Raw genomic sequence first — 25,765 nt, 5'->3', positions numbered from 1 at the left:
GTTTTCGCTTCCTTGACCACATCACCGATTCTTATCGTCGACTGCATTGGCTTCCAGTTGAGGCGCGGGTCAAGTTTAAGCTCGGCTGCATTTGCTTTAAGGCACTAACAGACTCGATTCCCGAGTAGCTCATGGAATCTTTTATTAGTACAAGTTCGAAACATCTTCGAAAATCGCATCCACTGTTTTCATCCCCCTCAGCTAAGGGATGTAAATACAGTACTCCCCCGAAATTTGCAGGGGTTCCGTTCCAGGAGCACCCGTGAATTATGAAAAACCGCGACTATCGGATGTGGTTAAAAAAAACAAAAAACAAAATATTTCATAGTTTAAACCATTTTAGTAGATGTAATCTGCGGGGGAGGGGTTCTGCAAGCCTCCGGAACCAGTTGCTTCTTTTTCGGGCTGACCGCAGATGCCGTTTTCTTTTTCTCTGATGGCAGCGGCAGCAAAGGGGCTTCCATCCCCTGGCAAAGAATGCGGCGTTGGCGATTTCCTGGCACCAGATGCGCAAAGTGCCGTCGAAGAGGCCATCCAGTCCATGAAGAGAAGCCTTCGCGGTCCTAGTGACCACCTGGTTAAAGTGGCTGCCGGTTGCAGTGAAAAACATAAGAACATACGAATTGCCGCTGCTGGGTCAGACCCGTGGTCCATGTGCCCAGCCGTCCGCTCACACAGCGGCCCCTAGGTCAAAGACCAGCGCCCTGAGACTAACCCTACCTGCGTACGTTCTGGTTCAGCAGGAACTTGTCTAACTTTGTCTTGAATCCCTGGAGGGCGTTTTCCCCTATGACAGACTCCAGCAGAGCGAACGACTAAGTCCGCAAACACTGAACCGCAAATTTGCAGGGGTTTACTGTACAAGAAATTTCAGGAACGATATCTTTTCAGGCAGCCTCATGGACTAGGAATTTAACTCATATACTTACATTTCCAATTTCATACCAACAATTTCATCGTGCCTTAAAAACGTATCTTTTAAGGGAATCTTTTGGAAGTTAGAATCTGGATCCTTATTTATTTGTATTACTAATTTTTGTGAACCGCATAGAACTTTAATATTTTCTGTAAACCGCTTAGAACTTAACGGAATTAGCGGTATATAAGAAATAAATTACATTACATTACATTACATTAATGGTATTTGCGGTATACAAGTGAGTTTTACGTTATATTATGACTGATCATCTTTTCCATACACTGGTACTGCAGTTCGACTTGAGCAGAACCTTTGACCTTGTCGGCCATGACGCTTTGCTTAGTTGCCTTGATTCCATCGGCATTTCTGGACAGGTACTAAATTGGTTTACGGGTTTCCTAAAACGCCCCACCCACCAGTTTTACAGTGAAGGAACTTTCTCACAGGCCTGGTGTAATCCCTGCGGGGTGCCACAGGGTTCCTCACTCTCCCCTGCACTTTTCAATATCTATATGGCATCATAGGGAAATATGTTATCCAACTTATGTTGAAATATATTTATTAAATAGCAAAGTGAACGCATACACAGGTAACAAAATAAAACATTTTTCTTATATATCCGCACATTATAAGCCCCAGCTGTACTTCCCCCTCCCCACCCACCCTACAAACCCACAGCGTGAGCACTCAAACAGTCATAACTCCAAATTAAACATTCAAAAGTCTACTCCGGGCGTTCCCAAATTGCCTGAAAGCGGCGATGTTACCCAACTTAAAACTGAAATCGTACATATACACGGATGACATTACAATTATCATTCCCATAACCTCACTGGCTCAAGAGACAGAACAATTCACCTCATTTGTCCTCACCAAGGTAGAACAATGGACTACGAAATTCAAACTAAATCTGGAAAAAACTAAAAAATTTTTGGCAAGTCATTCATAGGCATGCTTTATTGCAGTGCATGTCATGGGCACACGTCACAGGCATGTGTCATATGCATTTATAGATGTTAGACGCCTGTGTCGCAAAAACACTTACCGTATTTTCTCGTGTATAATGCGCACTTATTTTCCATCCAAAGAAATGTCAAACTCTGGGTGCGCATTATACGTAGGTATACACACCGTGATAACTGGGCTCGGTCAGAAGGTGTTGAATTACCTATGATATTACTTTAACATTTGTAATTTATAGAATACAATGTCTAGAACTCATATCTAACACTTACAGGTTCTGAATTTAAATTCCCTATCCAGTAATTGTAGCACTTGTCAAAGATTTAACATATATAGCTTATGCTGTGCCACATTTACATTAAAGGGACATCGCATTATACATAGGTATACAGTTTTTTGTATTACGTTATTTTTTAAAAGTCGGGGTGCGCTTTATACAAGAGATAATACGGTAATTTTCTTTATTGTTCAAGCTGTGGTCGAAAACGTGATTTTCCTGTGCACATATAATGCCGCTCCCACCCCAAATTTTTCCCATGGTAGCTTTAACCAGCGTACACGAGACCCGCGTTTAACAAACGTGCATAAAATATGCCTTTAACACATGCACATCAAACACACCTTTCATACACACACACACACACACAAGACATGCTCTTTACACACCCGTATATTTTGCTTCAGTCCCTAAAAGTATTTTTAGGTATTTCCATATGTAATCAGTGGCCCAGACCTGCCAGTATTCGCTTCTAACACACGTGTTAAAGGCCGGAGCTTCATTAAAGTGCTTATTGATGAGCTCATTATAATGCATTTTCCTACGATTATCAGAGGCTGCTACAAATCACGGATTTGCCGTTTTAGGCATCGATGGATGCAATACTTCATCGCTAAACTGGTTACAACTGGATTAGTGAATTTTGTGCGTCTGGCCCTGAGGGACAAGTGCTATTCCTTCATTATGTAGAAAACCAAGGATGGACTGCTAGTCACGGTTCATAGACAACGGCGCGAAAGACAAAAGCGCACGCCGACAATTGAGCGAAGCGCGCACCGCCGCGCCGCTCTAAATTACAGTTTTTAGAGGCTCCGACGGGGGGTTTTGTTGGGGAACCCCCCCCAGTTTACTTAATAGACATCACGCCGGTGTTATGGGGGGTTTGGGGGGTTGTAACCCTCCACATTTTACTGTAAACTGAACTTTTTCCCTAAAAACAGATAGAACTAACGCCAGCTCAATGCTATCGCATAATGTTTTCTTTTTTTTTTTTTTTTAATTGTTCAGTAAGTGACACGCCAAAACACAGCTATGTTGGGACATTCGTACTCCAGCTTCAACTTGTTTTGACCAATAAACTTTGGCTTGCCTAGATTTGAACTCTGGCTCTTTCTTTTGGTCACTGTGCCTGATAGAAGATGGTCACGACAGAGAGTTGCGAGCCATGGTCCCTCTAAGCTGAGCACTCGCTCATGCAGATTTTACATGGTCGCTCACAAAAATACTTACAAATCTGGAAAATTGTTGGTTTTTAGAACTTAATTATGAGAAAACATTTGCACGCACCAGGCCAGTCTATAGAGCGACCATTGGTTGGGACATAAAACCAGTGGGAACTCTTAGATAGCTGTGAATGTGGCCTTTTGGTGCCAAAACCTAACAGAGGTCGATTCTGCTCGAGCTGGAAGCAAAAAGCATCCTCTATAAGAAAACCCTAAGCTTGCATGCACACTTACGATTCCGTGATCCCTGCCACTGTGATTTGTGACTCCGTGGCCATGTTCGATTTGTGGTGCATGCGTCAGCTTGTGGCGCATGCAGTGGTTTGAGCGACGCCGAGAGCAACGGCAGGAGGGTGTCCTTCAGCCTGGACGAAGCGGACAGGTTGCGGGTGCTGCGAGGCGTCCAGCTGCTACTGCTGCACAGGGAAGTGAAGGGGGAGAGGGAAAGGGGGCTGCTTTGGGGGGAGAGGTGTGCAGGGGGACAAGCAGCAATCTTGGTCTGCTTGAGGGGGGGGGAGACAGAAGGGGGCCACGGAGAGACAGGCAGGCATTGCGCAACAGAGAGAGATAGGCAGGCAGGTGGCCAGGGTGAGAGACAGAGAGACAAACAGAAAGAAAGACAGACAAGGGGCCAGAGAGACAGACAGAAAGACAGACAATGGCCAAAGAGAGAGAGACAAAGGAAAAAAGACAGACAGGGGGCCAGGGAGAGACACAGACAGAAAGAATGACAAACAGACAGGGGACCAGAGAGAAAGACAGACAGACAACAGCCAAAGAGAGAGAGACAAAGAAAAAAATCAGACAGTGGCCAATGAGAGAGAGACAAAGAAAAAAAGACAGACAGACAGACAGCGGCCAAGGAGAGAGAAAGAAAGACAGACAGAGGGCCAGGGAGAGACACAGACAGAAAGAATGCCAGAGAGACAGACAGCGGCCAAAGAGAGAGAGACAAAGGAAAAAAGACAGACAGGGGGCCAGGGAGAGACACAGACAGAAAGAATGACAAACAGACAGGGGGCCAGAGAGAAAGACAGACAGACAACAGCCAAAGAGAGAGAGACAAAGAAAAAAATCAGACAGTGGCCAATGAGAGAGAGACAAAGAAAAAAAGACAGACAGACAGCGGCCAAGGAGAGAGAAAGAAAGACAGACAGAGGGCCAGGGAGAGACACAGACAGAAAGAATGCCAGAGAGACAGACAGCGGCCAAAGAGAGAGAGGCAAAGAAAAAAGAGACAGACACATCTATCCTTGCACCCGTTAATGTAACAGGCTTAAAAACTAGTAAATAAATAAATATAAAATGAAATAAGCTCTTGTGGTCTATTTTCCAAATGTCTATTCAGTTCAAATGGGGCTGGCAATGCTAGGAGCCGCCCGTTTAGGAAAAGCAGCTGCTCAGGGTGTCTGTGTGGCACGTGGGCTGTACGTAGGAACAAAACGGCGCCTTTGCCCTTCTCGATGCAGATTCTCAACGCAGCAGAATAATAATATCGCACACAGTACGGCAGTTTGCATATGTCATATATAAAATTCTCATTTATTTTAATGATAATATTAGGGAAGCAGATTTCCCAGTGAAGGGCGTCTTGCAGGCCAGATGTTCTCCTGCTGAAGTGTTCAGAATGCAGGTCTTAGATTATCATTCATGATCAATGCTGGTGGGGCGGCAGAATGCGAATCCGCACAGGTCACTGGAGTCCTCGAACAGTTCAGCCTCATATGGTAATGAGATGAAATGCAAATCACGCTAAGGTAATGCAGGGGTTTTCGGTTAGGCTGCACCGAGGAGCGTCCCACCTCCACACCACAGTGTAACTGAATTCCAGATTTATTCTTTTTGCTAACATATGGTCCTAGTCCACAGATTAGACCCAATTTGGATTCAACTCATGTATTTTCAGACAAATTGCTGGTGTAGCTACCACCGAACAAGCAGGGGGTGCTGAAAAGTCTCAGCCCAACCAAGAAGGGAATGGCGTGGATAGGGTTCAATCAATGATCTGAAACAGAATTTTGTTTCTGTGCATTGACACTTAACGAAATAAGATCACACTCTTTTCAGCCACAATGACAACATAACGCTCAGAATTTAGGAAGTTGGTTGGTTGGGCTCAGAAGTTTTCAGCACCCCCTTGCACTATTTGGGATTCTGCCAGGTACGTGTAACCTGGATACTGGGCTAGAAGGACCATTGGTCTCACCTAGTTTGGCTGTTCTTATGTGAGCCAAGTATCAGACAGTGAAGCCATTGTGACATCACCGGTGAGGTTGGCTCTTAGGCATTGGTGGAATGAGGCATTATGACATCACAATACCAGGGGCCACTGAAAAAGTTCTCAGCCCAAGAAGAGAATGACGTGGATATGGTTCAATCAATGATCTGAAACAGAATTTTGTTTCTGTGAATTGACACTTAACGAAATAAGATCACACTCTTTTCAGCTACAGTGGCAAAATAACGCTCAGAATTTAGGAAGTTGGTTGGTTGGGCTCAGAAGTTTTCAGCACCCCCTTGCACTATTTGGGATTCTGCCAGGTACGTGTAACCTGGATACTGGGCTGGAAGGACCATTGGTCTGACCTAGTTTGGCTGTTCTTATGTGAGCCAAGTATCAGACAATGAAGCCATTGTGACATCACCGGTGAGGTTGGCTCTTAGGCATTGGTGGAATGAGGCATTATGACATCACAATACCAGGGGCCACTGAAAAAGTTCTCAGCCCAAGAAGAGAATGACGTGGATATGGTTCAATCAATGATCTGAAACAGAATTTTGTTTCTGTGAATTGACACTTAACGAAATAAGATCACACTCTTTTCAGCTACAGTGGCAAAATAACGCTCAGAATTTAGGAAGTTGGCTAGCTGGACTGAGAACTTTTCAGCATCCCCTCGTAAAATACCCAGGGCTGCCCAATGGTAGGGGCCACCTGAAGCTGCACCCTCCTCTCTCTCCATCTCCCCTGCACCCTGCATCTACTTAGCCTAGAGTTATCATATTTGTGAAGACAAAAAAATGAGAACATATGGTCCCGCCCTTAGCCCCGCCCTTAACCCTCATACTAACTCTTATCCTCTCTCTGTTCCTACTTGCATACTGTGTGTCTTCCCCTCTTTCTCTCCCATCCAGTGCATCACCCCCTCTCTCTCAGGTCTCTCCTCACTTCCATCCAGCATTTCCCCTCTGACTCTCCCCAGCCTTCCATCCAGCATCTCTCTATGCCTTTTCTATCTAACATTTCCCCTTTTTCTCTCCTTACCCTTCTATTTAGCATGCTCTCTCCCCATCCTTCCATCCAGAATCTCCCCTCTCCCCCTTTTCCATCCAAGGTCCCCTTTTTCTCTCCTCATCCTTCCGTTTCTCATGTCCCTCTCATCTCTTGCTCCACCATCTTTCCATCCAGCATCTCCCCTCTCCCTCTTTTCCATCCAAGGTCCCCTTTTTCTCTTCTTATCCTTTCATTTCTCATGTCCCCCCATCTCTCACCCCACCAACCTTCCATCCAGCGTCTCCCCTTTCGCCCTTTTCCATCCAAAGTCCCTTTTTTCTCTCCTCATCCTTCCATTTCTCTTGTCCCCTTCTCTCTCCCTCTCCCCCCCTTCCTTCCAGTGTCCCCTTTTTCTCTCATCTTTCCTTCTCTGTCCCTAGTGGGCTCTTTAAGTTTTTATACTTGAGGCAATCGGTGCACCTTGATGTGGTAGAACAATGAATGACAGACCATGGCATGGTCACACATATTCAGGTCTTCAAGTCTCTTCTCAAACATCTTTTTGCACAAAGCCCAAGTCATTTATATTGCCTTCCTCTGAACTACCTCCAGTTTTTTGATGTCCTTTAGTGAGATACAGCCTCCAAAACTGAACACAAAATTCCAAATGGAGCCTCACCAATGGTAAAGGAAGGCCAGAGTGCTACAATCTGTGTCCTAGAAATGGTAAAGACAGATCGGGATCAAGTCTGCATAGTCTATATCACATTCATAGCATTTGCTATGTATCTCAAAGGGGCAGGAGATTTTAGCAAGTGAAATAGTACAACTGGTGGACTAACTGATCATGAAGGTGACTTTGCTGCAGCCATAATAATAAAAGGCCTTTCTTGGGCTATTGATCTGATGTTGTGGTCTTTTGTGTCAAGACTATGGGGCAGTCTCCATCAAGGACTATACACTAGATAATGACACGAGGACAACTCAATTTCCCCGTCCCCGCAACTTTTGTCGTTGTCCCTGTCCCATTCCTGTAAGCTCTGCCTTAACTGCACAAGCTTCAAACACTTATGATTTTAAAATGTTCGAGGCTCGTGCAGATGAAGACGGAGCTTAGGCATTATGACATCACAATCTGAGCTCTATAATGTTGCTTCTTAGGATGTTAAAGGATTTGAGCCTTGTGCAGATGAGGACGGAGCTTAGGCATTGGTGGAATGAGGCATTATGACATCACAATCTGAGCTCTAGAATGTTGCTACTTAGGATGTTAAAGTGTTTGAGGCTTGTGCAGATGAGGACGGAGCTTAGGCATTGGTGGAATGAGGCATTATGACATCACAATCTGAGCTCTAGAATGTTGCTACTTAGGATTTTAAAGCGTTTGAGGCTTGTGCAGATGAGGACGGAGCTTGCCAAAATGGGGCAGGGACAGGAAAATAATTTGCGAGGATGGGAAAATGAGTCCTGCTGGGACAGAGAAAAATTTGTCCTCGTGTCATTCTCTACCATACACTTAGACAAGCAATTTTCTACTTTTTTTTGTTCCATATTCTTTCAACATAACAAAAAAAGTGGAAAATCACTGGACTAAGTGTACATCCTTTGATGGAGACTGGTCCAACTTTGTCGGTTGGGCTAAGAACTTTTCAGTAGCCCCTCGTATATGTGGTTGGTATGGTGATAAATTGCGATGTCCATTACCCACACAGAGTAGCAGATGTGGTTCTGGCTGCCTTGCTGGGCGGACCAGATAGATCGTTCATTTACTACCTATGTTACTACATAGCAGTTACGGCGCAATCCACGTAGCGTGCACCTAAAGCCACGTTGAACTGCTCACGCAGTATAGTGAATGACCGACTGCTGTGCTTTTAATTCAGGGTGTCTTTACATCGGCCTCAGCGGAGTCACTGGAAAACTCTTATTTTGCTAATAAGGGACACATGGACTTTGGAAGTTCTCACCTGGGTATTTAAAATGGTACTGTGCAAACAATTATTCTTCCACTTTGGCAGAACTGAGTGCTTATCAATTATCCATCTGCTGCATCTCGGAAGCAGATGGCACTTTAATTGTGCTCCTGAAATATTAGGCCCACTTGCACATGCACCGACTTACCAAAGGGACACTTAAGAATAGATATAGGCAGTGGATACAGGGAGGGGACTCTGGTAGAGAAAAATCCAGAGCAGAAGACGCGAGAGATCCACTCGGAACTTTTGCGTTGCGTCAGGAAGCAAACGGGGAAGTCTGGACGTATCGAATGATCATCACCTGCCACCAAAGCCTTAGGTGACAAATGCATCCTAGAAATGACATGGAAACAAATGTGCCGCTTCCGGCTTTGTTCCTCCCTGCACAAAGACAAGTCCAGTAATTATTCCACTATCTTCTCGTCCTTTCAACTCCTAACTCCCACTCACCATAAGACACCCAAGTCCATCCTTTCATTCTCTCTGCAAGAAACTCCCCTACCACCGTATGCCCGTCTGTCTGTCCATATTAGACTGTAAGTTCTTCTGAGCCGGGACCGTCTTATTACATGTTACATGTACAGCGCTGCATACTATGACACCCTGATAGCTAGGGTGATCAGAGTTCTAGAACTCCAGGTCCCAGAAGGCTGTGTGTTTCATTGGGCACGCTGGAAAGCCAGGAGTGGGAGGTCCGGATGGGAAGGAGTAGGGGTAGCCCCTTGAACTCTTTATAAAAATCACAGCTCTGAGGATTACGTGCAGCTCTCCCTTAGAATCCTTGTAAGCAGCTTGGTTCTAGGATCGTAGGAGGGAGGGCTGCAGAGTTTATTTTCATATTTGGGGAGCTTTTTGTAATAAACTGCCAGTTAGGCAAGCTTTTATGTTCTTTGGATGTTTGATTTTTGGTTTTGATGAGAGAGACTTTTTAAACTGCTGTTTTGGTTCCACTAACGAAGCCCGAGAGCGGCTGCTTTGGGTCACTGCTGCAAGAGAGTGTTTTGAGGACTGTGGCACCTTTGGAGACTGACTCATTTCTTCCTGGTCTTGATAACCCTAATTTTGCACTCGGAAGGGGTTGCTCCTTCTTGAACATCCCCTAGATGGAGAGGGTAGAATTAAACCTTGGGTGTCCTTTCCTGACTTGTACCACTCTGGTCTGGGGGGTATTTTTGCTTATAAGCAGATCCCCCGTTATGTGGGTTCCTTATCGTTAACTGGTCTGCAGTTTTGTCTGAGTCATAAAATTTGTACTTTCAGAGGATGGGGTGTCGGTGTCTGCGTTGCATGGTGCTTTGAATGTATTGAGCCCTCTTAGGTCATATGGGATGCTGGGCCAGAAATGGGTGTCTGTGGACTCCCTGGATTTTTCTTCTCTCATTAATCGTATCTCAGGGATTTCTCTTAGTGCTGAACTTAGGGAGTTCCAGTTCCGGGTGCTTCATAGAGCATATTTTTCCCAGGAGCAAGTTCACAAGGCAGGTGGGGTTCCTACTCCGCTATGCCCTAAGTGTCATCAGGGGGTTAATTCCTTTTTCCACGCTTTTTGGGCTTGCCCAAAGGTTAAGGCATTTTGGAGGGCTATTCTTCGTTTTTTGGAAAGGCTCTTTGGCCAGTCCTTACCGCTGTCCTCTGTTGACTTACTACTGGATCGTTACGAGTCTTTTCGTGTCTCCAACAGGGGGCATCGGATGCTGCTGCGGAAGGCTGGTGTGCTGGGAAAGAAAATAATTCTTGCTGTTTGGATGTTGGAGACCACACCTGCTTTTTGGGCCTGGCGTAATCGTTTCCATGGGCTGCTGTTACTGGAGCAAAGGCATGCTCGTCTCACTTTTAAACGTAAGCGGATTTTTTTGCAGATTTGGGATGCCTATATACAGATTTTGTCTCCTAAAGCTCGGAGCTTAGTTTTGAATTCATTTTAATTTTTTTTTTTCTCTCCTTTTCTTTCTTTCTTCTTTCTCTTCTCACTCTTGGATACTTACCAGGGTCTAGTTGTAGGGGGGGGGGGGGGGTGTAGTGCAGTAGGTATGGTTGTGGAACTGCTTGGTTTCATTACAGAGGGGCTGGATTCCAAGAGGAGGAACCATTGGTGGGGGGGGGCGGTTGGGTTTCTTTCATGGGGGGAATGGGGGGGTCTTCGCTCGTTGATTGTCAGAGAGTATCAGAGTACAGCTCGCTGACGAGTATGCCTGCTGGTTTCTTTCTATCTGGGGGGATGGGGCTGTACTTGAGAGAGTCCAGAGAAGAGCAACTAAGCTAATAAAGGGTATGGGGGACCTCTCATATACTGACAGACTGAAAAAGCTGGGGCTTTTCTCCCTGGAAAAGCGACGACTCAGAGGAGACATGATAGAAACCTTCAAGATCATGAAGGGCATAAAAAAGTGGACAGGGACAGATTTTTCAAACTAAGGGGAACCACAAGTACAAGGGGGCACTCGGAGAAATTGAAAGGGGGAAGGTTTAGAACAAACGCCAGGAAGTTCTTTTTCACCCAGAGGGTGGTGGATACATGGAACGCGCTGCCGGAGGCTGTGATAGGCAGAAGTACGCTACAGGGCTTCAAAGAAGGTCTGGACAGGTACCTAGAGGACAAAGGGATTGAGGGGTACAGATAGGAGTAGAGGTAAGGTTATAGGGATAGGATTAGAGGTAATTTGTAAAATTAGTCAGAGACCACTGTTCAGGCAGTGGGCCTGATGGGCCGCCGCGGGAGCGGACCGCTGGGCAGGATGGACCTATGGTCTGCCCCAGCGGAGGCAACTTCTTATGTTCTTACTATTGGATCTTGGGAGGGGGGGAGAGAGCATTGTTCTTGGCCTGTTCCGCCTTATTGTGTTTGATGGGGGGGTGTCTCTGTTTGTTTATTTTGGGGGGAGGTTCTGTGTGGGGGGAGGTTGGGGTGGTGTTGCAGGGTGTGGAGGGGGGCACTTACCATTTGAAAAATTCCTCCTGGCTGCCTATTTGTGGTATATTATTCCTTGCATGTTATCTCTGTATGTTTTCTTGCAGAGTGGTTTTGGACTTGTCATCCAAAAAAATGATCTGACCTAATCATTTTAGTTGGAAGGTGAACAGTGGCCTAATCACGAGGGCGGATGGACCCCAAGTAACATGGGACTGACCGTGCCCTTAACAATGGTCGCTAAACCTGTTCCAGCTGGTTTAGCATGCATTTAGTTTAGAGGCCAATTATCAAAACGGCTCCCCGCGGTCTTTTCCCAGCTTTCTAGCCGTCTCCAAACTCTGCCACGCAAATGTAGTGCAACAAGGACGTTAATATTAAATTGGGCTCATCTATTCAAAGGAGCATTCCGGGCGATTCTCTGTCATTGCCGTGCGATTCCCCAAGCACGGTGCCAATTTTTGGCGAGCAAAAATCACCGACTGCTCCGGAGGTGCTGGTACTGTGAAAATCGCATCTCAGGCATGTGATTCTGGCTGTGGTTCATGATAAAATTTGAAAAAAAAGAAAATTAATGTATTCAGTAAGTCCACCCTTGTCTCCTTCAAAATGTGTTATATGTTGTTGCTGGGTCAGACCAGTGGTCCATCGTGCCCAGCAGTCCACTCCCGCGGCGGCCCTTAGGTCAAAGACCAGTGCCCTAATTGAGACTAGCCTTACCTGCGTACGTTCTGGTCTAGCAGGAACTTGTCCAACTTTGTCTTGAATCCCTGGAGGGTGTTTTCCCTTATAACAGCCTCCGGAAGAGTGTTCCAGTTTTCTACCACTCTCTGGGTGAAGAAGAACTTCCTTACTTTCGTACAAAATCTATCCCCTTTTAACTTTAGAGAGTGCCCTCTCGTTCTCTCTACCTTGGAGAGGGTGAACAACCTGTCCTTATCTACTAAGTCTATTCCCTTCAGTACCTTGAATGTTTCGATCATGTCCCCTCTCAATCTCCTCTTTTCAAGGGAGAAGAGGCCCAGTTTCTCTAATCTCTCACTGTACGGCAACTCCTCCAGCCCCTTAACCATTTTAGTCGCTCTCCTCTGGACCCTTTCGAGTAGTACCATGTCCTTCTTCATGTACGGCGACCAGTGCTGGACGCAGTATTCCAGGTGGGGACTTACCATGGCCCGGTACAGCGGCATGATAACCTTCTCTGATCTGTTCGTGATCCCCTTCTTTATCATTCCTAGCATTCTGTTTGCCCTTTTTGCCACCGCAGAAGATTTTATGTCTTCCCCCTGTTTTAATGTACATCACCTAGAAGCCATGATAGGCAATTAATCAAAATTGTAATAAAAACTTGAAGCTTATTTCTTCTCCCTTAATTCCCCTTCCTCCTCCTCCCTCCCTCCTTCCCCCTATCTTTCTTTATCTCTTCCTTGAAATATCCCTACAAGGTCTCCTTTCCTGTCCCCTCCCCCAGCTCTCTCACTGGGTCTTTAACCTCCTCCCCAAAATGGAATCAAAGAGGCAGCGGCGTAGCGAAGGTTCCCCTCCCCCTTCTTTAACGTTCACGACACGAGCAGCAACCCCAACCTGCTGCTCACGCCAGCATCGGCTCTTCCTCTGATGTCACTTCCTTGGTGCGGGTCCAGGAAGTGACATCAGAGGAAGGGCTGGCACAAGCAGCGGGTTGGGGATGCACATCAAAAAGGTACAGGGAAGGAAAGCAGCGTGCACATGCGGTAGTGGGGAAGGTGAGGAGGACAAGTGCTGGCACCCCCCTCTTAACTATGCCACTGCAAACAAATACACAATAAATGCCAGAGGCTCCGGGCTGTTTAATTAGCTTGGTGAGGTGGGGGGAGGGGAGGGGGGCGTGGTGCTATTTAGTCAGTGGCATTTAACTAGAGCAGTCTATCTCAAACCCATGGGCCTCCTGAGATTCCAAGTGTGCCGCGGCACACTGAGGAGGAAGAGAAGCGCCTGCCAGCTGACTTCCCTATGCGGTACAGCGCCAGCGCTGCCCGATTCGCCAAAGGCCCTTCTCTCTAGGTTCTTCCGGCTTCCCCCCTGGCCTACCGGTCTCACCTTTAAAGCTAATTACAGCAGCCTGCAGAGGATCACTGGTAGGTAAAATGATTTTATTTTCAACATAGCGATTGAAATGTGTCAGCTGGGAATTTATATCTGCTGTGTATATTGTATGTATATGGAAAAAATGCATTACAATTAGTAAAGGGGATGGGATCTGGGCCTAGGGAGGTCTGTGGTTGGGGTACATAAGAACATAAGAAATGCCTTCACCGGATCAAACCTTAGGTCCATCTTGTCCGGCGACCAGCACACACGGAGGCTAAGCTAGGTGTTCCCTGATGGACACCTTGTTCACCCGTATCCCTCAATGTGATTTGCAAGAAGGTGTGCATCCAACTTGCCCTTGAATCCCAGAATGGTGGTCTCTGTCACAACCTCCTCCGGGAGAGCATTCCAAGCGTCCACCACTCGCTGTGTGAAGCAGAACTTCCTGACATTAGTCCTGAGTCTGCCGCCCCTCAGTTTCAGTCCATGACCTCTTGTTCGACTTGTTAGACTTAGGGGGTACTTAGCTTGAAGTAGCTGAGAAGCACTGCTGTAGTGCCGCTCCTTCTCTCTGTACCTCTTCCCTGCTGGCACCCCATACTGGCGTCTCAGGGCCCATCTGGAGGGCCTCTGCACACACGTGATGATGTCACGCATAAGTATGATGTCATCACGGCAACATCCGCGCACCTCTGGGTGCCTGAAGCCGGGGCCACTACCTCAAAAAAGTGTGGGCATCCCTGAACTAGAGCATGCCCTGAATGTCTCTGCTGAAAGCAGCTACTTTGTGAGCTGCCCTAGCCAGTTACGGTAACCGGGCACTAGTCTGAATATTGGATGGTGCCCGGTCACCTTCTGGGTTGGAGGTCATACCTAAATATCGGATGCCATGTCCAAGCACTGAACGTGCAGCTGGAAGTCGTTTGAAACCCGCTCACCAGCGCAGGCTGAATATTGACCAATTAATTTTTTTGAGTAATATGCAAATTAATATTTAATACGTAACTATTGCAATAAACCATGGGTTGTGACTATAACCAACACTACAGAGGAAACCTATCAAAACTGATGACAGGTGCGTGGAAACCCAAGAACACACTGCGGGCATCACTTCGAGCCTGGAATCCGGGGGGGGGGGGGGGATTAATTTATAACACAAGGCACTCAGGACAGGTTGCCATTGAGAGAGCTTCTCGGTTAATTAGAATGACCTCATTCTTTATTGTAATATATCCCATGAGCCAGAAACCTGATCGACCAGCTCCTAAACTAGCAACACGCTTTCTCCTCCCACCACTGGGGAGGGGGGTCTGCAGGCAATTCTCTGTGAATCAGTTTCATTTCAAGCCTCTTTATTAGAAGATCCATTCTTTATTAGGGATGCTATTTCACACAGAATAGCAAAGAGCAGTGCTTTAGTTTGGGGGACATTCCACTGAAACTGGATTTACATTGTCAGGTACAGTGGCGCTGGCACCTCTCCACCCTGCTCCGCTCGCACCATCCCTCCCCTCCCCCCCGTTTCTCTGTATTATCTTCGCTAGGCAAGCAACTTCGGCCCATTGCCAGCCTGTTTCCCCTTTGAATCACTTCCGGGTCACGGGGCCAGGAAATGACATCAGAGGGAAATACAATGCCGGTGCGAGGAGCATGCTGCCGAAGCCACTCGCACTGGCAAAGACTTAGAGGCACAGGAGTGGGGTGGGATAGCACAAGTGTGGAATGGGGGGGGTGAGAAGGAGTGGGGGGGCCTCCTACGCCATGGGTGCACAGTTGCATTTCAAGAAAACTGGTACAACATCTGTAACTTTGCATGGCTGATCTTCCTAGGAAGAATTTCAAAATGCATCTCTATAAACCCCCTACACTAACAGATTAAAACATCCATTAGACCAGTGCTCTCAAATTCAGGGCGCAGGGGCCACATGCGGCCCGCCAGGTCCTATTTTGAGGCCCTCGCTATGTTTATTATAATCACAAAAGTAAAATAAAACAGTTTCTTGCTCATATGTCTCTTTAGCTATAAATGCCAATATTATTATTAAGACTTAGCCAAAAGGAAAGATTTATAAACTAGAAAGAGTTTTACCTTATGCAAAATTGTCATTTCTTTAATAAGACATAGAAACATAGAAACATAGAAGATGACGGCAGAAAAGGGCTACAGCCCATCAAGTCTGCCCACTCTGCTTACCCACCCCCTGTCTATGCCCTAATGACCCAATTTCCTTATCTTGACCCTCGTAGGGATCCCACATGGGTATCCCATTTCTTCTTAAAGTCTGGCACGCTGTCTGCCTCCATCACCTGCACTGGAAGCTTGTTCCAATGATCAACCACTCTCTCTGTGAAGAAATACTTTCTGGTGTCGCCATGAAATTTTCCGCCCCTGAGTTTGAGCGGGTGCCCTCTTGTGGCCGAGGGTCCCTTGAGAAAGAAAATATCATCTTCCACTTCGACACGTCCCGTGAGGTACTTAAATGTTTCGATCATGTCTCCCCTGTCCCTACGTTCCTCAAGAGTGTAGAGCTGCAATTTGTTCAGTCTCTCTTCGTACGAGAGACCCTTGAGCCCCGAGAACATCCTGGTGGCCGTCCGCTGAACCGATTCAATTCTGCACACATCTTTACTGTAATGTGGCCTCCAGAATTGCACACAGTACTCCAGATGAGGTCTCACCATGGCCCTGTACAATGGCATTATGACTTCAGGCTTTCGGCTGACGAAACTTCTATTGATACAACCCAATATCTGCCTTGCCTTAGATGAAGCCTTCTCCACTTGATTGGCAGTTTTCATGTCTGCACTGATGATTACTCCTAAATCTCGTTCTGCTGAAGTCCTAGTTAAAGTTTCTCCGTTCAAGAAGTACGTCCTGCATGGATTTCCGCTTCCGAGGTGTATGACCTTACTTTCTTAGCATTGAAGCCTAGCTGCCAGGTTGAGGACCAACTTTCCAATGTAAGCAGGTCCTGCGCCATATAATTCTGTAAACTGCATTCACTTACTATATTACATAGTTTGGCGTCATCGGCGAATAGTGTTATTTTACCTTGAAGCCCTTGAGTCAGATCCACTATGAATATGTTGAAAAGGAGTGGACCCAGGACCGAGCCCTGCGGCACTCCACTGGTCACCTCCGATGTTTTAGAGAGGGTACCATTAACCACCACCCTCTGAAGTCTGCCACTCAGCCAATCATTGACCCATGCATTTAGTGTCTCTCCTAACCCCATCGATTCCATCTTGCTTAGCAGCCTGCGGTGTGGGACACTGTCAAAAGCTTTACTGAAGTCCAGGTACACGACGTCCAAAGACTCTACCAAGTCCAACTTTCTTGTTACCCAGTCAAAGAAGCTGATGAGATTGGATTGGCAGGACCTACCCTTGGTGAATCCATGCTGACTGGGATCCCGAAGATTCCCTTCATTCAAGATCGTGTCCAATTTGCTTTTAATTAGTGTTTCTATGAGTTTGCACACTATTGATGTGAGACTCACCGGTCTATAATTCACAGCCTCTGCCCTGCAACCCTTTTTATGCAGAGGAACGACATTAGCTAATTTCCAGTCCAGGGGAACTTTCCCCTTACTTAGGGAGAGATTGAATAGCTCAGCCAACGGTTTCGCCAGGACATCGCTCAATTCTCTGAGCACTCTTGGGTGCAAATTGTCTGGTCCCATGGCTTTGTTCATCTTGAGTCTTGCCAGTTCACTGTAAACTTCACCTGGTGTGAACTCAAAATTCTGAAACGGGTCTTCTGTGCTTTGTGTTGCCTTCAACTGCGGACCGTGTCCCGGTGCCTCACAGGTGAAGACTGAGCAGAAGTATTCATTCAGTAGTTCGGCTTTATCGGAATCTCCACGTAACATTAACTATTTTTTTCTGAGACCTTCCAAGTACCTACAAATCCAAAATGTGGCCCTGTAAAGGGTCTGAGTTTGAGACAACTGGTGTGTATCCAGTCAAATCCTAATTAATTAGAGGTCTAGACAGGTTATAGGAGCGGTCTCAAACTCGCAGCCCGCCAGGTCCTATTTTGAGGCCCTCGGTATGTTTATCATAATCACAAAAGTAAAATATGTCTCTTTAGCTATAAATGACAATATTATTATTAAGACTTAGCCAAAAGGAAAGATTTATAAACTAGAAAGAGTTTTACCTCATTTCTTTAATAAGACATTAACTATTTTTTCTGAGACCTTCCAAGTACCTACAAATCCAAAATGTGGCCCTGTAAAGGGTTTGAGTTGGAGACCACTGCATTAGACCAATCACCATATCCAATATCTCAAGTTTTGCAACTTAAATAAAAATTTAGTTGTGTAAGTCAATGTTTTTCAACCTTTTTACACCTATGGACCAGCAGAAATAAAAGAATTATTCTGTGGACCGGCGGTTGAAGAACACTGAGCTAAGTCGTGGGCCAGACCCCGCCCATCTCTGCCCAATCTCCACCCCAGACCCCGCCCCCATAATAGTACTAATTGTAACACTATTTTTTCCATTCATTTTTCACAGATACACAATATAATCTTATTAACAAACACATAATGGTTAACCACAAAATTAAACTATATAAAGCACACTGACAGCAGATGTAAATTCTCAAAATTGACATAATTCAATCACTAAATTCAAAAATAAAATCATTCCCCCTACCTTTGTTGTCTCCCTCCCTCCATGCTATGCCTTACATTCTGGCCTACTACCGCCTGGTCATTTTATGCCATCCCCGGTGTTATCTTCAGGCCGGCTCCCTTTTCCTCACTTATGCAGTGCAGAAAGCTGTGGGCAGCGGCTCCTTGCGCGTCCCGTGCCTCATCTGGAAGCCTTCCCTCTGACGTTGCAACTTCGGAGAGAAGGCTTCCAGTTCAGGCGCAGGACGCGCGTAGGAGCCACTGCCCGTGGCTTTGTGCACTGAAACAGTGAGGAAGAGGGAGCTGGCTCGAAGATAACGCCGCGTCAATCACACCGTGGACCGGCGGTTGAAGAACACTGTTTTGGGCCTGATGCACGTGCTGGCTCTGAGGACCGGCAGGAAATTTCTGTGGACCGGTGGTTGAAGAAAGCTGGTTTAAGTTACTTTAAAAACATTGCTTACCATTTATGGGGTCTTATGTGAGGTCTAAACACAATACAACAAAAACATACACTTGAACCAAACAATTCAAGTAGTAAATTCAGAAACAAATCCTTACAACTTAAAACACACAACTGATCCTTTTAACACATCTCGTTGTTTTCAAATTCTAAGATGAAACTCAAGTGACCAGAGTGGAGTCTGTTAGTTCTGGGGTATCGATTTCTCATACACAGAACTGAGAGTTCAAGGCAATGAAAGGGTCCGTCCATTTCAGACACTTCTTTGAGGATCATTAATACACATTTCAGAAGATTTAACCTGTGGTAGGGAAGGGGTCAGATCTATCGGGGCCAACTCTCTGACATGCCCTAATGGTGGGTCCCGAGTGAGCAGATAACATCTCCATCTGCCCTTGGTAGAAGCCTGGCTTTGGCATTTGGGAATCTGGAATCGCCAAAAAGCCCAAGGGGAGATACAATCAATAAATGCAATCATAAAATCATTCAATTTCAATTGTAATCATCCAGTAGAAATATCGTTGTCATCCAGACTCATCTTTCCGAAACTCCCCTAAAAAGTCAGGCCATAAAGAGATTTTCCAAAAACATGTATAAGCCTTTTTCTGATGCAACTCCATAACTGTGGACTAAAAGTCAAAGATCAAGGAATATAATACAGACATTTAAATATGTAAAAAAGTATTAATACACAAATAGTCTTTTTCAGAGATAGGGAAGGGGTAGAACGAGAGGTCAAGAGTTGAGGCTGTAGGAAAGAAGACTTAGGAGCAAGGTCAGGAAATACTTTTGACTCCTAACTCCTCTCACAACTTAGATTGTAAGCTCTTCTGAGCAGGGATCATCTATAAATGTCAAAATGTACAGCACTGGTCCTCAGTGAAACATAGAAACATGATGGCAGATAAAGGCCAAATGGCCCATCCAGTCTGCCCATCCGCAGTAACCATTATCTCTTTCTCTCTGCGAGAGATCCTACATGCCTAATAGAAACATGACGGTAGATAAAGGCCAAATGGCCCATCCAGTCTGCCCATCCGCAGAAACCATTATCTCTTTCTCTCTCCGAGAGATCCCACGTGCCTATCCCAGGCCCTGTTGAATTTAGACACAGTCTGTGCTTCCACCACGTTCAAAAAGATACGTCTTCAAAAGTGCACGGAATTGAATATATGAAGGTTCCAAACGTAAATTAGCTGGTAAAGAATTCCATAGGGATGGTGCGTGTGCAAAGCAAGCCGAGTTTTTGGTTCTCTCCCATTTTGGTTTTGAGGGGTGAGGAATCGCGGGTCCTATTATCTAACAGCAAATGTAGAGCCCTTGCTGGAGAATATGGAATGATTAATCTGGAACACCCGAGTGCAATGTTTTATAAGTCAAGGTTAAAATTTTAAACTGTGTCCGGGAATGATCAGGTAACCAATGTCACTGTTTTAACAGAGGGGTTACATTATTCAAAATTCTCACGGCCGTATTTTGGTGAATACAAGGGAGTCTTTGGAGTTTACTTTGGAGTATGTTGAGTTTGTATAGAGTATCTATCTGTATTTGGACATGTGCATTGGATCCTTCAATATTGAGGAAGTTCCTTCATTGTGTCCAGAAAACAATAATTTGTATTGTTCTGGCACAGTGGTTAAAGCTATAGCCTCAGCACCCTGAGGTTGTGGGTTCAAATCCCTCGCTGATCCTTGTAACCCTGGGCAAGCCACTTAATCCCCTCTTTGCCCCAGGTACACTAGATAGAGTTTGAGCCATATGATAAAGTACCTGAATGTAAAACCACTTAGGATAGAAGTGGTATAGAAGTAATTAAATAAATAAATACATTTTGATCTGTATATGGTATATAGGGGGGAGTATATGAATCTATGAACATGTTGGCTTATGCATGGGACTTAGATCCTGTATGGGAGATGAGTATTTGTTGGTGTGTGTGAGGTCCTAGGATTGTGTACAGGACATGGGTGCAAGGAATTGGTATGTAGGGGATTGAGACTGTGTAGGGGGTGTGAGTGAATGGAGTTATTAGTTTGCATTTTGTGAGTCTTGAGATTGTATAAAGGCATAAGCCTATGGTTGTTAGATTGGGATATGTGTGTTGGTTTAATTGTCCCGATTGAATGTCCTTGGCATTCATAATGAACAACATAGCAGCAAGCATAGACCATACAAAACTATTCGTAAACTTGCTCAACTAAAAACATTATTTCTACTATCGATTGGCATAATTTAGGTGTCCCTCCCCCAAGAAAAAGTTGTTATGAGCCTTTTTCAATAACAGAAACGCCAACAAGGTGCAATCTTGAGCAAGGAAGACCTTAGCAGGCCAATAAAACTTCAGTAGAGGGAAGGCAGGTGGGATCTCTCGGAGAGAGAAAGAGATAATGGTTACTGCGGATGGGCAGACTGGATGGGCCATTTGGCCTTTATCTACTGTCATGTTTCTATTAGGCACGTGGGATCTCTCGGAGAGAGAAAGAGATAATGGTTACTGCGGATGGGCAGACTGGATGGGCTATTTGGCTTTTATCTACTGTCATGTTTCTATTAGGCACGTGGGATCTCTCGGAGAGAGAAAGAGATAATGGTTACTGTGGATGGGCAGACTGGATGGGCCATTTGGCCTTTATCTACTGTCATGTTTCTATTAGGCACGTGGGATCTCTCGGAGAGAGAAAGAGATAATGGTTACTGCGGATGGGCAGACTGGATGGGCCATTTGGCTTTTATCTACTGTCATGTTTCTATTAGGCACGTGGGATCTCTCGGAGAGAGAAAGAGATAATGGTTACTGCGGATGGGCAGACTGGATGGGCCATTTGGCCTTTATCTACTGTCATGTTTCTATTAGGCACGTGGGATCTCTCGGAGAGAGAAAGAGATAATGGTTACTGCGGATGGGCAGACTGGATGGGCCATTTGGCCTTTATCTACTGTCATGTTTCTATTAGGCACGTGGGATCTCTCGGAGAGAGAAAGAGATAATGGTTACTGCGGATGGGCAGACTGGATGGGCCATTTGGCCTTTATCTACTGTCATGTTTCTATTAGGCACGTGGGATCTCTCGGAGAGAGAAAGAGATAATGGTTACTGCGGATGGACAGACTGGATGGGCCATTTGGCCTTTATCTGCCGTCATGTTTCTATAACAGAGACTGTGTCTGAATTCAAGAGGGCCTGGGATAGGCACGTGGGATCTCTCGGAGAGAGGAAGAGATAATGGTTACTGCGGATGGGCAGACTGGATGGGCCATTTGGCCTTTATCTGCCGTCATGTTTCTATAACAGAGACTGTGTCTGAATTCAAGAGGGCCTGGGATAGGCAGTGGGATCTCTTGGAGAAAGACATAATGGTTACTGTGGATGGGCAGACTGGATGGGCCATTTGGCCTTTATCTACCGTCATGTTTCATGTTTCTATGGGTTTTATTTCTTTGTATGAAACTAGTGTACTTTCCTGTATTTAATGGTGTTCTTTTTCTTTTTCCAAGTATTCTATTGTAAATCGCCTTGAATTGTGCTGCAACTAAGGCAGTATATCAGATTTTAAGAAATGATAAACACCAAGAAACCCAAACATGCTCACGATTCTCGCCCCATTTCTCTCTTCACAACCCTATGCTGCCCGCTCTACAGTCACCCCCTACACAGTTCCACTCCACACACATAACAGGGTCTCTCGTACGAAGAACGACTGAACAAATTGCAGCTCTATACTCCCGAGGAGCGTAGGGAGAGGGGAGACATGATTGAGACATTTAAGTACATCACGGGACGGGTCGAGGTGGAAGATGATATCTTTCTTCTCAAAGGACCCTCGAACACAAGAGGACATCCGCTCAAACTCAGGGGAGGGAAGTTTCGTGGAGACGTCAGGAAGTACTTCTTCACGGAACGAGTGATAGAGCATTGGAACAAGCTTCCAGTACAGGTGATCGAGGCCCGCAGTATCCCAGACTTCAAGCATAAATGGGATACCTATGTGGGATCACTGCGAGAGTCATACCAATGAATAGGGTCGCTCGGATATAGATTTAATAGAGCAGGTCAGTAGAGTAGCTGTATGATCTGACTTAAGGGGGCCAGTAGACTTAAAAGGGGGTCAATGGCATGGGCAGACTTGATGGGCCAAAGCCCTTATCTGCCGTCATCTTTCTATGTTTCTAACCCTTCCCTCCCCGTCTCATACAGATCCCAAACAAATCCATATGCCTCTATATGTCAAGAAAAATATATGCATAAAAAGAGAGCGATGATTACAATTTGAATATCTTCAATCCAACTCCAGATTCTATACCATATTCTCACACAAAAAGCTCATAAGCAGGAATTAAAAGACCATCAGCTTTTCAATAACTGCATGCATGTATTATTTAATGAGTTTTTAATCCCATTGTATTAATAGCGCTTCATTTGTCATCACCGTTATTGCTTGTTACACATCCAGATCACAAGTGCAAGGATTTTAGGCTGGCACTGTACCCTCCCCCCCCCCCCCCCCGCCCCCTTTAGAAAGCAAATACTCACCAAGAGCAAGCTGAGGGCACACTCAGGGACTCGCTGCCCGGCCATTCTCCTCCCCTCAGAAAATCAGTCCCTGCACCTGCAACAAGTCCCCAGAAACAGAGGTGAAAAGCAGAAGCTGCATTTTGCAGGCCCCTAGGACTGCCTGAGAAAAGAAAACAGACCAGCCCCCCCCCCCCCCCTGCAAAGTCCAGCATCTACCAGAACCCAGAAATGCAGCAGTTGTGAGCAAAGAAACATCTGCAAGAGCTTTTATTAAGCAGCTCAAGGCTTTCCCATGCCAAGAAATCCAAGAAGCTGAGAACGAGATCAGATACCTTGCACAGGCTGCCGCCTAGGGATCCCCTAAGCGCCTAAGTCACTACCTCTCCCCTGATGGCAACAGACGACGACTCGTTCAGTTTGCAAATCCTTCAACTCACACGGCTCAGCCAGCCAGAAATCCGCTTCGGTCCGAGACAGTCTCGAAAGGAGGGACCTTCGCAAGAGGGGGGGGGGGGGATCAATCGAAAAGGAGAAAAGCTTTCCCACTACACAGGCAGCGAGAGGGGATTTACCATCCATTTGCACGCAGCGCTAGGCGAACTTGGACGCGTACGTTTATGCGCGCTGAGCGGAAGAACAATGGTGCAAGCCAAGAAGAGCAGAAGTTCGCGCTTTTCTGAAGGAAACACAGAAATACTTGAATGCAAACTGCAAAGTGGGGGGGGGGGGGTCACGGGCATGGTTCCAACTTCTGCAGGAAGCTTGTAGAATACTAGAATTCAGGTGTGTTCCATGGGGCACTTCAGTTGTCCCTTTACACCAGTGGTCTCACACTCAAACCCTTTGCAGGGCCACATTTTGGGTTTGTCGGTACTTGGAGGGCCTCAGAAAAAAAATAGTTAATGTCTTATTAAAGAAATGAGGTCAAACTCTTTCTAGTTTATAAATCTTTCCTTTTGGCTAAGTCTTAATAATAATCTTGTCATTTATAGCTAAAGAGACATAGTTTACTTTTGTGATTAAGATGAACAGACCGAGGGCCTCAAAATAGGGCCTGGCGGGCTGCGAGTTTGAAGCCACCGGTTTACCTCCCATTCACCTGGCGTAAACAGTCACCCCTAAATGCATGGAACCATTGTAAAACTGGGCGTTTACGGTGTGGCATTGGCGAACTGAACTGGAGGCATCTAATCACAGAACTGCCCCCCCCCCCCAAGCCATTCAAGAGCTGACTGTACAAATTAGTTCAGCAATATCCAGATTGTGCCTCTGAATATCCTCAAAGATCCCCCCTCTGTCCTTTCTGGATTGTGCCTCTGAATATCCTTGCCCCTCCTCTGTGCTATCCAGACAGAGCCTCTGAATAGTGTGGCGTAATGGTTCAAACTACAGCCTCAGCACCCTGAGGTTGTGGGTTCAAGCCCTGTGCTGCTCCCTGTGATCCTGGGTAAGTCACTGAATCCTCCACTGCCCCAGGGACATTAGAAAGACTGTGAGCCTGCCAGGACAGACAGGGAAAACGCTTGAGTACCTAAAAAAATGAATAAATAAATATCCTTACCGACCTCTCTGCACTATCTGGAAAGAGCCTCTGACTATCCTCTGTGCTATTTGGATAGAGCCTCCACTGTGCTAGCTGGACATTGCCAGAAGATGTGGCGAGAGCAGTTAATGTAGCTGGTTTTTAAAAAGGTTTGGACAAGTTCCTGGAGGAAAAGTCCATAGTCTGCTGTTGAGACAGACATGGGAGAAACCACTGCTTGCCCTGGATCAGTGGCATGGAATGCTGCTACTCTTTGGGGTTTTGCCAGGTCCTGGTGACCTGAATTGGCCTCCGTGAAGATGGGATACTGGGCTATATGGACCATTGGCTATTCTTATGTTCTTATCCTTACAGGCCTCCTTATAGAGCCTCTGAATTTCCCTCACAGATCTTCTCTGTACGATCCAGAGAGTGGGGCTGATATTCAGAGCAATTTAAGTGTGCTAGAGAGGCTCTGGCCCGCTTAAATCTCTTGTCGCTGCCCAACCACTGCTATTCAAAAAGATTGGTCAGGAGAGGGCCAGAGGGTAGTGAAGGGGAAGAGCCAGGACTTCTGGTCCAGTGGTGGTGGTGGGGGCAGGACTGGAGCATTCCCACCTCTCGATTAGGGAGTGTCCAGTTAAAGGGAACAACCCAGTTAAGGGAAGGGATAAAACGTGGCCCTCGTGGATCTTAACTGAGGTCCGTGGCACTTTTAGTCTGTCAGAACTAAAGTGTCATAGAGGTCTGTCAGAGCCATTACCTGTGCCGAGACTACAAGTGACACGGACCTCAGTTAAGATCCGCGAGGTCTGCGTTTTACCCCTCCCCCCCCCAGTTAAATGCCCCTGAACGGTGGCAGCTGACCTGCTCAGTGGGTTTCAACCGGGGAGAAGCTTCTTATGAATATTATGGGCCCCATAATATTTCAGGGTACACATGCAATAATATTCTGTCTAAAGCACGCTGAGCTCTGACGCAGCAAACCATGAAAAGGACACCATAGGAAGCTCATTTACTGCTGTTTGTTCCAGACTAAAATAAGCTGAAAGCAGCCGTCCTGAAAGGGGGGGAGAA

General features: G+C 46.0%; 1 protein-coding gene across 1 annotated transcript in view; it reads right to left on the bottom strand.

Moving 5' to 3' along the window:
- FRMD4A (FERM domain containing 4A) overlaps window positions 1–23,244 on the bottom strand; it is a 608,938-nt gene extending 585,694 nt beyond the window's left edge. Inside the window, exon 1 of the mRNA XM_033958473.1 lies at window positions 23,185–23,244. Within this exon, the coding sequence (XP_033814364.1) occupies window positions 23,185–23,229 (45 nt within the window). The 5' untranslated portion in view covers window positions 23,230–23,244. The remainder of the gene's footprint in view (window positions 1–23,184) is intronic.
- Window positions 23,245–25,765: the final 2,521 nt, after the last annotated feature.

The sequence above is a fragment of the Geotrypetes seraphini genome, chromosome 9 (assembly GCF_902459505.1).
Source record: "Geotrypetes seraphini chromosome 9, aGeoSer1.1, whole genome shotgun sequence".
Lineage (NCBI taxonomy): Eukaryota > Metazoa > Chordata > Amphibia > Gymnophiona > Dermophiidae > Geotrypetes > Geotrypetes seraphini.
The sequence above is the reverse complement of the archived record's forward strand: the minus strand, read 5'-3'. Positions and strand labels throughout refer to the sequence as shown.